Source organism: Plectrocnemia conspersa, unplaced genomic scaffold (assembly GCF_051122295.1).
Source record: "Plectrocnemia conspersa isolate PC_06_02 unplaced genomic scaffold, ASM5112229v1 ptg000006l, whole genome shotgun sequence".
NCBI classification, from domain to species: domain Eukaryota; kingdom Metazoa; phylum Arthropoda; class Insecta; order Trichoptera; family Polycentropodidae; genus Plectrocnemia; species Plectrocnemia conspersa.
The window spans coordinates 16,018,148-16,033,470 of record NW_028277170.1 but is presented as its reverse complement, the minus strand read 5'-3'; the positions used below and the strand labels follow the sequence as shown (position 1 = coordinate 16,033,470).

Genomic DNA, 15,323 nt, shown 5'->3' with positions numbered 1-15,323 from the left:
GATTCGTATCATATTATTTAATATTTTTTTTTCTTACCATGTATTATTTTTATTCTTATTTATATTTTTTGTATATTGTGTTTTGACCATCACGATGGTTTTAATTAAATTAAAATAAATAAATGCATCATTTTATATTTAATAGTTGATTATAGCGGTGCTTTCGTTATCCGTTTTGTAAATAAGTAATTCAGTTTACACATCGTTTCAAGAGAAAGATAAGTGGAACTATATTCGTGCTCGACTTGAAATCCATTATTGTAAAGTGCATATGTTTTTATGCAATTTGTATACAGCGATCGATGTTTTATGTCGAATATGACGTTGTCTTTTAACGTTTCGTAATAAAAGTAACATTGCTTTTCATAATGACCTTTGAGTGGCATCCACGTTACTTCTAGAAATATGTAAGCTTTAAGAGTATATTTTATTAAAGTGCACTTTTATGACTTAATTTCTGTTTACACGCTTACTATTTGTGTTTATTTGCGATTCATAACATTTTTATGCGCTAGTATAAATTTTATATTACTTCAGCAAGGATTTAATGCACAGTCAACAAACTCTAGAAACAAATATTACACTCCTTGGAGTATTTTTCATGTACATCCGTGCACTAAGCTTTCATGCTCCGAATATGATGAAGGTGCACATCAATGGCTTATGTACGAAAGAAAACATATCGATTGGCAAATAACCACGTGGGCAAAAACGATTCTCACGAATGAGGTCAAGGGTAATCTAATTCTCGCTGAAGAATGGAAACGCTTATCGATTATTGCCAAGGGGCAAAAATTGAGGTTTATACCTGATGGCGTATTTTACCTGCAATAGTAACCACTTCAAAGCGGAGCCAGAACCCTATGCATGCATACAGATAATAGAGGCATACATAATAAAAATATAATAGAGGCATATTCGATTCACGATTGTGGAAGGCATATGACAAGGACTATATATTTATAACTTAGTTAAGCTCCGGACAAACTGATCCATTATTACTACATATAAGTGTAATTAAAACCAGCAGAACGACTAAAAATAGAAATGCTTTCGATTCATTTATACTTTGTTGGCTGGCATGACAAAGTTTAAATACTTGAAAACCATTCTTAATATATATTTATTAATATAACAGTTTCGGATTTTGCGGTTTAAGGGTTGTGCCTTTGCAACCAAATAAACGCCGGAATAGATAAACAGTTTATTTATTAGTTACAATTTACCATACTATCAAAAATGGTGTTCAATAACTAATGTAGAGTCTGTGATGGTCTTCCTGAGTCTTCCATATGTCTCCATATTTAAAATTCTGGCGAGTCGCAAATAAAGTGTTTACGAACGAATTGTATCGCTTCTTAAGCACACCTTCATAATGTATTTATGCATTAAGAGAAAACATGGTCTAGACGGCTACTTCAGCGATCGTTAATCAGGGAGTTCAAAGAGCAATGGTATTTTATATATAGGGCCGAATGTATTGTCTGGCGCGTGTCTTCTCATACATAGGGTAGCTTTTATTGGTGGTGATAATGGGTGATAATGTCATGGTAACCAGTAAGTTGCGAAAATCGATGGTATTATACGAAGCGACAATTTATTGTTTCTGTGGCGCGCTTCTTTTATAAAAAGTGATTTTTGTGCACGATACTGAGATTTCTCTTTCGTTGTGTGATGTGTATTTAAAACTTTAGTGTATGGTTGATGGTGAGCCTTTCTTTTTTTGTGTTTAAGTGGTCGTTATAGTGACATTTAAATTATGACTAATGGTTAGTTGAAAACCTTTCAAAATATTATTGCACAATAAATAATCGTATAAATAAATACTTAAGTCCAATGCGATACAAAAAGGTAAATCTATACTGAAAGAGTAAATCAATTTTTGTCTCAGGGTCGTTTTCATCTCCAGTTATAATTTTGCCCATGAAGTCTGCATCAAGACGATCTTTCAATTCCGTGCGAACTGACACACATAGTACATTTATTAGGAAAGTGTGTGATACATATTACATCTACACACAACAAGATAATAACATGATACATATTGTTTGTGACATAATACAGTGTATAAGCTTGAAGAGAGGGTATAGAAAGGGTGGTAAACAACAGTTATAATACAAATTCAATACAATAGCTCTTATGTACATAGTATACACATAAATATATTTTAAAAAACTGATATTTAAAATTGAATTCGAGAAAAATCATTAGCATATTAGTTTTGAGTTTCATGTTTGATCGATTACCCAAAATTTTTAAAGTTGTGTATATTTCAGATGGATGCAATTCTATCAAAATATTAATATATAAATCGATTAAAAGTTCGTTTTGTTACTGCCAAAAAAATTATATAGGTATTTGTACTGATTATATAGCACTAGGGATTCCAATCCCGGGATCCCGAATGATTTTCAATACCCGATGAGTCCCGGGATTATAAAACATAATCCCGAATTTTTCGGATTGGTTGATTTATGAAGCACAATCGAATTATTATTGACAACATCGTTATATTTCGTGTACAAACTTGCGCGAGTTGCACGTGTCATCTGTGAATCTTTGAGGCTGTGAGTCTGAACGTGCTTTTTCAGCAGCAGGCTGCTTTGGAACCAAAATCAGATCAAGGCTAAATGATAAAACACTTGATGCTTTGATGTTACTACGTGAGTTTTATTCAAAATAATGTTTTCAATTAATTGTGTCTATGAATGTACATATGTACATACATTGTCAAAAGTTCATTTTTATCTTCTCAAATAAATATATAAGACCTTCCCTTTTTTATTTTTTTGATACTATTTTCTATTTTAAGCCCAAGACTAAAATTATACGTACTTTATACATTGTACGTTATAAAAAACATGTAAAAATATATTGTATTATTCATTTTAAATTATTTTTATCGATAAAATAACATGAAAATTATCCCGGGACTGGTCCCGGGATCCCGGGATCGACTAATTGCAATACCGAAATACCGGGATCAAAATTTTGGCCCGGGATTGGAATCCCTATATAGCACGAATAAATTAGATTATTTTAATAGAGATATCAGTAAAATTATTTAAATATTTGCTATATTGAGTGTGAATGTTTTATTAGATTTTATAAAAACTATTGCGAGATTGTTGATAGTTTCTCAATAATAAAAAAAATATTTGTTTTAGTGTCAGTTTTATGAGATTAGATTTCGAAATATTACTTCGATTATCACAAAAATAGAACGACATAAATATTAGTTCGTAGTTTTGAAAATATTTTATATAGTTATTTTTTTAATCTAAATCGCTAAATAAGAAAAGGTGGGCCCGTGCCAGACGCTTAAATATAATAGCTTTCTTGCAAGTTTTTATGAAGGCAAATTCCAAAAAAAATTCTCAACTACTTTTATTGGCATTATATTTGCTTTGCTAATTTAAGAACTACATTTCTAATCAAATAAGAATAAATCGCTCCGCGTAGAATCAGAAGATTGCAAAAAATTATGGGGCTTTCCACAGTTTTTTCAATAATCCAAAACGGTTTTTTATCTTTATATTGTTTGAAATATAAAAAATGTAAAGTAGCAACAGGTATTAATGCCAAATTTTCTACAATTTGAGTATAAATACAAGATCCTGAAATTCTTTTCTAACTTGACGTTCTATAATCAATCCAAGTGCCTTATACCAATTCGTTATACTATTGAAGTTTGTTCCGTTTAATATAAATATAATATAAAGTTATCTGCAATAATAAACTTTTGTATTAATATAATCACATACTATATACTACATATATTTTTTATTTATAAAAATTTGTCAAAAATATGAAAATTAAAATTCGCATTTTTTAAGAAATTAAAAACATTGAAAAAGCAAAATGCCAAATTTGAACCTACAATCAAAAGCAATGACTTTCACAACTTAAAAAATATTAAGCTTGTTAGTATTAAATAGCCTTCTACCTTTGAATATGGGAATTTAATTATATATGTGTAAATATGAATTATTTTTACAATCAATTTTTTTTTTATTTCATGGAAAATACAAAAAGATACTTTTTATAATAATTGTTTTCTCTTTAAAGCTATGTTTGTGCTAATTAAATGTCAAAATACATTCTCATTTCTGGCGTCTTAGAAAATGTTATGATAAAATATGTATATTTTCGCAGTGATATAATTTATTTCATACTTTCAGAGGGATCAGTAAATAGGATAACTTTAATGTTCTATAACGAAGTAAAACATGTTTTGCTTCATATCAAGCAACATAAAAAATATTTACACAGATGCGACAATGTGTTTGATTCATCTCTAAAACTTTTTTAAATTGTAAAGTTTTGTCGAACGGAAGTTGGTCTGAATTTGTGTGATATGTATGTATTTTTATAACCAACCCTTATTTTCTCCCTTCACATACAATGAAATGCGAATGTTAAATACATTGCCTTGTCAGAGAGCTTTGATCTCAGGCGGTGTTTCTCAATAATTTCCATATTACTATATATTTTTTTAATTTTTAGCAATAAATCGTATTTAAAAATATAGTAAAATACTTAATTTACAGTAAACATAATTTACTGCATACTAAAACAACTTTATAAAAAACGTGTGATTGTATATTTAACGTACAGTTTAATGTTTGAAATGTATATTTGATCAGTTTGCCCTAAATTATTTTTAAAATACATATTTACTCCCGTAGGTTGATGTAAAAGCTATTTTAATTAGTGCATATGATATTTTATCAATCGCGAATAAATAACAGGGCAGTAATATATAAAGGAAAGCGTTAAAAAACCTGTAATTCAATGTAAAATTTTACTAGCACATTTTGGAACTTTGCTCTATAAGGCTTGCTGCAATAGCAGCCCTTTGATCAATATTCATTAGAACGAGCACGCTTATTACAAAAAATAAAATCCAATCAGATTCATTTAAGCATGTGAGTTGTGCCAGAATAATATTGTTTCTAAATTATCGTTCAAAATAAATCTATAAAAATAATGTACAGCTTTTTATACACCTGAAAAAATCATAATAACTCACAAATACCAAAAAATAATAGATAATGGTTAGTATTTTAATACCAAAAAATATTAACGACATCAATTCACCAATTTTATGTATCAAAGACTGATAGAAACAACCTTAAATTTAAATGTAAGCATAAAATGCCAAAGCACATATTGCCTTTGAGACTAAAGAAGACATTGTAAGGGTTTTAGATTTTAGCAAAATATTTTTAAATTAACACATAATTCATTATATATATACTTATGTATTTATTTTTTCTTTTCTGCAAATTGTGAAACTGTTACCACTAAGGTTTTATTTTATATTAACATTTTTATTTTGACTGACTACCAACAGGTATCCGATGAACGCATATCTTTAAGGGGTAGCTGAACTTTAACCTGTTCCTCTCTCTTTTTAACATACTCCTAAAATAAATCTAGTGCAATTATGTAAGGCAGGTATTTTCCGCACTACTTTCACGCTTACTTTATCGTCGATTACTTCTTTGCAATAGTCACACTCGGGAGAAGTTTTTTTACCCATTCTTTTGAGATAGGAATTTAAGCAACCATGTACCTTGGGTTAGGCAATAGTTTTGCTTACTATGTTTCTAATGGCATCAGGCATTCAGGTTCATAAATCGAAACAAAAAAAACTAAACATAAACAGATTTTAAGATTGTTCTTAGATATTCATAATCACTTTCATATAAATATTTTCTCAATAATAATGATATTGACTAATAAGTACAATATTGTAAATACTATTTTTAAAGCTGGGTCTCTAATATTTTTAACTTGAGTGTCCATCTCAAGGGAAATCTTTCTTCGTTGTTGCCTTCGATGCTCCCAGTTATTACAAGCGTTTTAATGTTATTTCTTTCCTTCCACGAGACATATTTAGTCTGAAAGACCACAAAATTACTTTCGTAGATATTGGCAACAGCGTAACATAATTTTCAATTTCCCTCCCCCCCTCCCACATGCAGCAGCAAACTCAATTAAAACTGACCGGGAGATATGTAAAATGGAAACGTCTGCGGGCTGGACGGAATATCAATTACCTGTAATACAATTTTAGCAGCACTGAATAATTAGTGTCATAGCGTAATTGCGTTTTCTACACGATATTAAAAAAATGGTACTACACACACATATGAACATATGTATCACGTTCGCCTCAAGAGCTTCTAACCTCTTCAACAGTCTTGTAGAGTACAGTATGAGCTGTTGTTACATGCAAAAATTTTCCACATTATCATGAATCTAAACGTGTATTAAGTCGTGGAAATAGTGAAACTAATTTTTAAAATTCGCTCTAAAATAAATGGAATTATTTATTTATTACAAACTATGTTTGAATCTCAAAACACACTTAAAATATATTTTTTAAGCATCTAATCATTACAAAGATATTTAAATTTGAATAAAATCATAGGCAATGATCTAGTAAAAAAATCTGCAGAAGAAGACTGTAGATTAAAACAAAATACACATTGTAAAGAAATATTAAAATATAGTAAAAACAGTAGTTCAAGTCCCTTCAAATCTGAAAGAAGACGATTTTTTAAAAAATATAAACGATAACATCTTCCAACCATGCTCTAATTAATAATGGAGGTAATAGTCCACTGATTATGTTAGATAAAAATAATGTGTAAAAAATTACATAAATATATCAACCCAGGCAAAACTAGATATTGTAACTTAATAAATGCAAAAATAGGTTTTATTAAACAAAAAAAAATAGACTGAACTACGTTTTCTGTAGTTTGCAAAAATATCTATGCGGAAAGCGATTGACTAACGTGAATGAATTTTTAAATGTGCTGGAAGTTTTTTCCAGTCAATACTTTTTTCAAGATAATAATTAAATATTTATAACAAAGATAAAGTGAGCAAAAATATATTTTTGGATGATGCGCATGACTTACTCAATACACTTACAATACAATATTTATTATTTTTCCGTATATTATTATTATAATAATGTGATACATGAATATGTAGCAAGTTGTTAGCTATTTTATTTAATTGCAGAGCAAAACTAATCAAATATTTTTGAATATGTTTCAATAGCAATTAATATGCAAATTTGATATTATCTAGTGCATGTTTTGTCAGCATTTTAAGAGTTTATTTATTTTAACAAAGCAGTCACTTAGCAAACGCTGATTTATGTATTTTTTTCTGGGATTTGCATATGTGCATTAAATCCTTGCTGAAGTAATATTAAATTTATACTAAGGCAAAATACCATAATATAGCACTTTTCACTCATCACCATAGAGTCTAAATCACTATGTAGAGAGAAAAAGTCAGCAGCATATTGGCTGCATTTAAACTATTATTTCATCTGGCAAAAAAATAAACTTGAATTTTTTTATCTAAAAAAATAAGCGTGAAGCTCAGGTTGGACCATTGAAAAACCCCCGAAGGGGTAAAATACCGTCATTAGGTACGAATTATCTAACTTGAGAATACTGGAAATAAAATATCCGATGTAATCAAGGTCCGACAATTTTTTCAATTATGACAAACCTTCTTAAAAGCCATTTAAAAATCGGTATATGCGACTATACATTTACTTGAGCTCTTGCATTTAGAGATTTTGTCACCATTTTGGTGAAAGACAAGAGGTTAGAAAATAAAACAGTAAAACGGGCGGGACGTAACCTTTGCTGTTGGTTCAACAAAACTTGCCAAAAGTGATTGAAGACGTATTAAATCAATTAAAAAATCAGTGGTCTTCTTCTGCCGAATTTCAGATTTTCAGATGTATATTTATTGCTGTTTTGGTATATAAGAAATGTCAAAATCTAATAAATTTGATTTATTGTATTAATCAAATATTAAATAGAAAAAATAATAAGACACTAAGTTAAAGTTTTAGTATGAATTTCTGCTGCTGATGTAATTTATTTTCACATCTAAAATAAGGTTGAAGGGCAAATTTTTTTTTTTATTTAATTAATTTAATACATAATAGTATTTTGTTACAAAAATAGAAATGATTATAAAACAGAATTTTTACTGCTGATATAATACTAACAATTTGTATATTTAAAATAAGGTTAAAAAGCAATTTATCAGTGCCTTTGGAAAAATAAATATATTTTTGTGAAAAAAATTTAAATGATCATAAGACACTAAAAGCTAATCGTTTGTAAAGAAAAAGTATTGTATTTCAATGTATTTTTTTGCTTCTATAAAACGGTCTATTTGCATATCTTAAATAATGTTGTACAAAAATTATTATATTTATTTATATAAATTAATTAATCAGCACGTGTTTTTGCTGTACAATTGATTTAAAACTTCAAAGAGCTTATTTTTTCTCAGAACCTCAAGAAAATTCTCAAGCCAATTAACTAATACTATAAATAAATTCTGTAATATAAAAATATAAATCTCATAATATAAAAATATAAAATATATTAATTTTTTTGCATATTTATAAGGTAATTATTAAAATTGACTCATTAGTATATTTTTAATATTAATAAGTAACATATTTTACATTAATCTATATGGTATATAACGGTTTTCAAGGACACAACAATTGCTGTAGTTTGTGAACATACCTTGTACATATCACAGCTAAGTTTGTTAGCCACACTGATCCGCAGTGGCGTAGCTATGGTGGGGCGAGGGGAGCGGGCCGCCCCGGGCGGCACTTACTTGGGGGCGGCATATTTGCAATGGGATCATCTAGTGTGGTACTTAACCATAAATGCACTATAATATATATATATATATATATATATATATATATATATCCACGAATAGCAAGAACTTAACCATAACCAATTAATTATTTTTAGAAATGCTGATTTTATGACCATACAAAAATGTATGGGGGGGGGGGCGGCAATTTTAAGGATCTGCTGATCCGTCATCCTGTTTTAAAATGGCGAGTATTAAAAGTAATTGAATATATATTTTAAAACGAGCTGACGTATAATAGTTACTAATATCTATGAAGACACAACTTTAAAGGATAAGACTATTTATTTTTGCTCATAAACACGACTATATAATTATTTAAAGGCTTACAAAAGCTTCTGAAATTAATGTGAAATTTAAAAAAAATATATCGAAAGTCTGATACAACCCAAAAAATTGGCAGTAAAGAGTTGAAGATTAGCATAAAACTTGCACAAATACTAAAAAGCTAATAGACTTTTAATTAAAATTTATGAAAAATAGAACGTAAAGAAGGTAAAAACAAACAGAAAAATATATATAGCAACGTCTAAAAAAACTATTATTTTTGTAATTGTTGTGATAATTATAGTTAGCTTCTTGTTATATATATTGTTTTATAAATCCGATTATTTATGGTTATGGTTAAATTTGACTGAGGATAAGCTAAAATAATTTACAGTCGATGCTGTTCGTTTGAAGTCAGATTACTATCTTGAATTATGCCAGAACATGACGTTTGAAGCAATTCATGAGAATTGACACTTGCAAGTGCACTAATACCGGTTTCACGGTTTAAAATAGACTGCAAAGTGAAAAATAATTATTACCTATATGTAATAATTGAGAACGTTTTTAATTGATATAATAATTGTTAAGGACTCATTTTTTTTAATAAATCTACATTTATACATAATCTTATAAAAATCAAACTAAATATCTTTTGCATAGATTTGATATGGTTCGCCAGTTGTGCAGTTAATGCTCGTGTCTCTTAAGCAACACTTTTGAAGTAAATAACAACTCTTTAGGTAAAAGTTCTAACACACAAAAGGACATTCCATTTTTCACGCTTCGTCAAAAACTACTGTGAATAAGATATCTCGAATCTAGTATATAAAAGGTGTGACACTTTGTCAAAACCTGATATACTCCTGCGATTCGAGATAAGAAAGTCAGACGTTCCAGCAATTTGAGATTAGAACATCACATACAATATGGCAGATATCGAAACACAAGATACCCAGAGGACATCACTTCTACACCAGCTCTGAGTATAGAAAAAATTACCCTCAACAATATTTCGTTTTTGTTGGCTTATATAAATTAACTAAATATACCGTTACCACCTTTCCAGCGTCTAGGTGTATGTTGGCTGTAAAGTCACACCCCTTCGGCCTCAAAACCTGAAAAATTGTTTTTGTGTAGTTATTTTTATAATTAAGCATGAATATAATACACTTTTTTTGTCACAATTACAAATTAATTTATTTTTATCACAAAGTTAAAATTAAGTTTATTACGGTCGTTCTATTTCTAACTTATTTTCTGTTTGATTTAAAATTATATGTATATATTTTTAAATAACCGCCTTTTGATTGATGTTATTTTGAAAGTATAAAAGAAATGATTTTTTCACGCTCTATAATTAATTAATAAAATTATACAAGTGGAAACTGTAACGACAACGTGATGTTTTTATACCGATAATTGAGTTCAAACCCTAAAACTTTCCATATTTTAAATATAACAATAAATATTTTATATTTAACTAGAATAAAAATAGCTTTATAATAAACCAAAAAATAATAAAAATAAATTTCTCAAATTTAATCTTTATAGCTATTTAATTATATTAGTCTTGAGTGTTTCTATAAATTAAATTTTTAAAATAAGTATTCTATTTGAGACATTTTTTCTCTTGATTTTTATAATAGGATTTAAAATTGTAGCTTTAGATAATAATACCTATCTTAATTTAGCTAAAAATATATATAATAAAAGATCTACGTGTATTGTATTTAAAAGTCAATTAGTGCAAATTCAACCACTGGATAAAGGATTATAAATATAGCTCAAGCAAGCCATATTCGCTGTCGCAATTTATTAATTCATTATACAATTTTATATATTTTGCAATACCTTCATTATAAATATATATATTTGGTGATTTTTACTCATTGATATATTATCTAAAATAGTATCGAACGCCTTTGTAAATCAATATATTTGTTTGAAATTACTTAATTTATTTGCTAATAATGCAATGCAGATTTTACGATAAAAATTTAAGTTATTATAAAAGTTTAATAATAAATGTGACAGTTTTAATCACCTGCATAATTTGTTATAATTAAAGAGCATTATAACAATCATTTATCACAATTATGCAAGAGAAATCAATTGAATTATAAATATTTCATGGAACACCTAAAAGCACATTCGTCCCAAGACGTTAATCACCGTTAAGTACCGACTAAAAAACTACTCTTTGATGAGAGAAACGATGCGTGATAGCTAGACAATGAATTCTACTCTGAGCGTAATACTACCGAACGTTAGAGAAGCCATTTAGACCGTATCTCTTTAACTTTCTTAAACATAAATATTTTTGGCACATTTTATTATAGAGGCATTACATTACATTTTAGATGCATAAAAAATATTTATTTATTTTTATTTGTTCGTATAAATTTTATTTTATTTAGTATAAAAATAAAAAGATAAATATTTTTTTTTTGTATTTTGAAATAATGTAGTATAGTAAATAATGTAGATGTGGCACTTTAACTCATCGGAGCAGATTCCGGAGAGACTGAGAGTTAAAAATTTACTCTCGCAGAGATACATAGATGTAATGTAAGTTCACATTCAAGTATTACTGATGCATACAACATCATAATAAAGGCAGCAATTTTTAATACAAATTTGCGAATAAATTTTGTATTTCATTAGGAATTTAGAGAATGAATTCGTTGTTAATGCAGCAGAAATTAAATCTCAATTAATTCGGGATAGCCAGTTATCTTCTAGATATATAAAATAATTATTCATATCACATTTGAAAAAAGCTAGAACAGTATATTTCTAGGGTATTCTTATCTCATCTTCTCAAATAATATTTTTTCAGTAAATGCAAAAGAAGGTCAACGTTCGATTTTTCCGAAAAATGGCTCTTCGGCGTGACCTCACGCACGGTAATTGTACAACGTGTGTGCGTATGTGTTTGTGTGTTTAAAAAATAATATATGAAAAAAAACAGCTTAATGCGAATCGCGTGCATGATTAAGGAGTGGCCTCGCAAACATACAACACTATGGAAACCGTTAATTTGAGTTACGGACGTTAACTTTGTACGGAAAAATCGTTAACGTTTTTTATCGTCGCTCGACCGTATAGTTACTGAACGTTGCAAATTTGCGAACTTAAGATATTTTTCAATGTCACCTAACGATAAGCGTCCCATATGATCGTATGCATCTTGCTGTATGCATATACCATATTTTAATAAGAAAACTTTGTAATAAATAAATACAAAGTGTTATTATAACACATAATTTATTTAGTAATTATTTTTATATATAAAACTTTAATATAATATATACATAAAAATATGAATAAATAAAACACTTATAGTCTCGATATTTCGCCAAAAATATCCTACAGCACCTTCAGGAGATAATTATTTTTGTAACACTTTTTTCTATCACAGATTCGTCGTAAAGACGCAATTTATTTATCTGATTCTTTTAGCTAAAAACACGTTAATCAAATGCGATCGTATCTCCTATTTGCGTTTATTTTTATTTATTTACGTTTCACATATTATGGTTAAAAACAGTTATATAGCTTAATACGTATCGTATCAAGTATATTTATTGGTTTAATCTTCATTCATTTTTCTAAGGGTTCACTTGTATCTATTCTATTTCAAGTTAGATATTTTTTTACAGAAGCACCACACGTGCAAGAAAACGCAGCACACGAAGGGACTTCGTCTACGTATGGGCCCTTGCATCTCCAAGAGGCTTTATTCACCAAAACAGTGTGGACCTTGCCCTCAACGCGACGTTTGCTGCAAATCTACATTGACTACTACTATCAAGGTATTGGCCGTATTTTATTATTAACTATTTTACAAAAATCAAAGTCTGCAATAATATATGTGTCATCTGCGTAGCAAATAATATTTATGCTTTTTACGCCTTCATTAGGTACCATATTATAAGATGTAGTAGCAAATATATGCAACTTTACATGGAATGGGTATTTCAAATTGCAAGTGATAGAATATTGAAATTATTTTATTATAAAATTAAATTGTTTCTTATCTAATAATTTGCTATATTTTAAAGTTGCATTGCAGCAATGGAATAGCTACATAAGCTATGTAGCTATATGGGTTATGTAACATAACCCATTCATTAGATTAGTCAAAAGAAATAATGATGTAAGATTACAAACATGATTATTAAAACAATTTTATTTGGTTGGAATTATTTCTATATTAGACTAAATTAAAAAAAGTGACCAAAGTTTTATTGTAACATTGAAACTAATAATAAATAATTAATCTCATGAGAGAGAAACATACTACAGCGAAGAAAGTCACAAATTATGGCATAGAAATAGGATATTTAGTTCTCAATAAAGATTTAATTTATCTGTATTTATTTTATAGAAATTAAAAGTTTAATATTTGAAAAATAAATTATAACTAGCGACATCTGTTCATTATTTTAATTATTATTTAAGTCAAGTTACAAACCAAAAGTAATAAACGTAATAAAGAAAAGTTGAAATCAGCGCTTTATTCAATAGACATCATATTTATTTAGTAAATAGATTAAAAGTCACACATTGCTTCTAATAATTTAAATATCTATATAAATACTGGCTTGGGATTTTAAGTATTCGTCCGTACTATATTTACGCATTAATTAGAATAATAAATAATAATAATAATAACCACTCGTCGGCGCAGCAGAGATATCCAATTAAACCAATATAATAATATCTTATACCTAATTTAATATTGCTCTATAAAATCCAGACGTGTATTACATCTAATAATTTGTGGAGGTGGGGGGAGTGGGGTAATTTTTTAAAAATAGTTTTAAAAATCATTCCTAATGAAACAAATAATAATAAAATAAAAAATATTTCTTAATAACATATAAATAATTTAATTAGTTTTATAAGTATTTTGTTACAGAATGTATTTTTTAAGGACTTCATCACAGTTTTCCATTTGCTGCTTGAAGTCCTCGCAAGTATTGCATTCGAAATTAAACTTTATTATAACCATTATCTGTGATTTATCTGCTGTGTACATATTATTATTAGTTAAAGAAACTCTTTCTGTAACAGTATTTCCATATTTTTTATAAAATTTGTTGATACCCAAATACTGATAAAATTTTTTATTGCGCTTTTAACACTTTTTTCCAAGTTAAATGAGTCAATAGATGATGTATACCTGGCTGAGTGTTCGCCACACATATATATGTATATAAACGTAGCTTGTCTGATGTTGGTTTTGAGACATAGATGTTTGTGTTGAACAAACTTATACTTATTTGTTTTATTTTTTAAGGTCGAAATGATCTGCAACAACTTTCCTCGCATAGACGAAGAGACCGAAGACATCCATGGAGTATTTTTGAATCTCGTAACGCCCGGCGAAGATCTTTGGACCCGCGAGTACAAGAAAGCTGAACATCACCATGCATATCATCATAAATTGAAGGAACATGTCGCTCATCACCATAATATGCATCGTAAAACCCACGGAATCGTCAATTCTAACCGTTACCCTCGCTATCATCTTCTTACCGATGTGTACATTCTGAAGGTAGAGTGGAACATGAAATGCGAATGTAACACTAAGATCTGTAACGAAAATGCAGAGCCCAAGGAGAAGATTCTACACCGTGTCCACCGTACTGCTTAAGAGCATTCAATTTTAAATTATTTATATAATATATTATGAATATTGATGTATTTTCGTGTGTTTTAATGTGTGTGATAAAATATCATTAAATGATATCTAAATGTTTAATCGTAAGTGTGATGAATTCACAATAAATGTGATTGTTTTTACCTTTCTCATACAAAGTATAGAGAGGAATAGAGTTTTTTGATTTGATTAACAATATTGTTTTATTGATAAAAAATAAACACTGATTTAAAATTATGTTACATTATCTTAGATCAGTGCTTTAATAAAATATTTAATGCAAAAATATATTAGAAGTGCAATTGTCATATTATTTTAATCATTTAACAAAATAGAAAATGGTCAGAATAGCTTAATCCTTGATTTAACTAGTTTGATTCCCAGTGAGAGAATCGACTTATGGAATTAGCAGTATGTACACTATTAATGAGTATTGACTAGAGCTGCATAAATTCACATAACGGCTTAATCTGTATATTATTACTAGTGTATAATTTCTATCAAGATATAGCTATCTCTGACTCTTAGATATATTCAGTACAATATAAATTAATTAATATCGGTTTAAATTCCCTTTAATAAAATTTGATGAGACTTACGTTAAATATTATAAAATCTGTACTTTTCTATAAGTATGGTGATCGGAGTGGTCCAACAA

General features: G+C 28.3%; 1 protein-coding gene across 1 annotated transcript in view; it reads left to right on the top strand.

The window, feature by feature from the left end:
* Positions 1-14,659, top strand: part of Ccn (cellular communication network factor protein Ccn) — a 75,860-nt gene extending 61,201 nt beyond the window's left edge. Inside the window, exons 6-7 of the mRNA XM_088188394.1 lie at positions 12,660-12,812; positions 14,303-14,659. Of these exons, the coding sequence (XP_088044520.1) occupies positions 12,660-12,812; positions 14,303-14,659 (510 nt within the window). The remainder of the gene's footprint in view (positions 1-12,659; positions 12,813-14,302) is intronic.
* Positions 14,660-15,323: the final 664 nt, after the last annotated feature.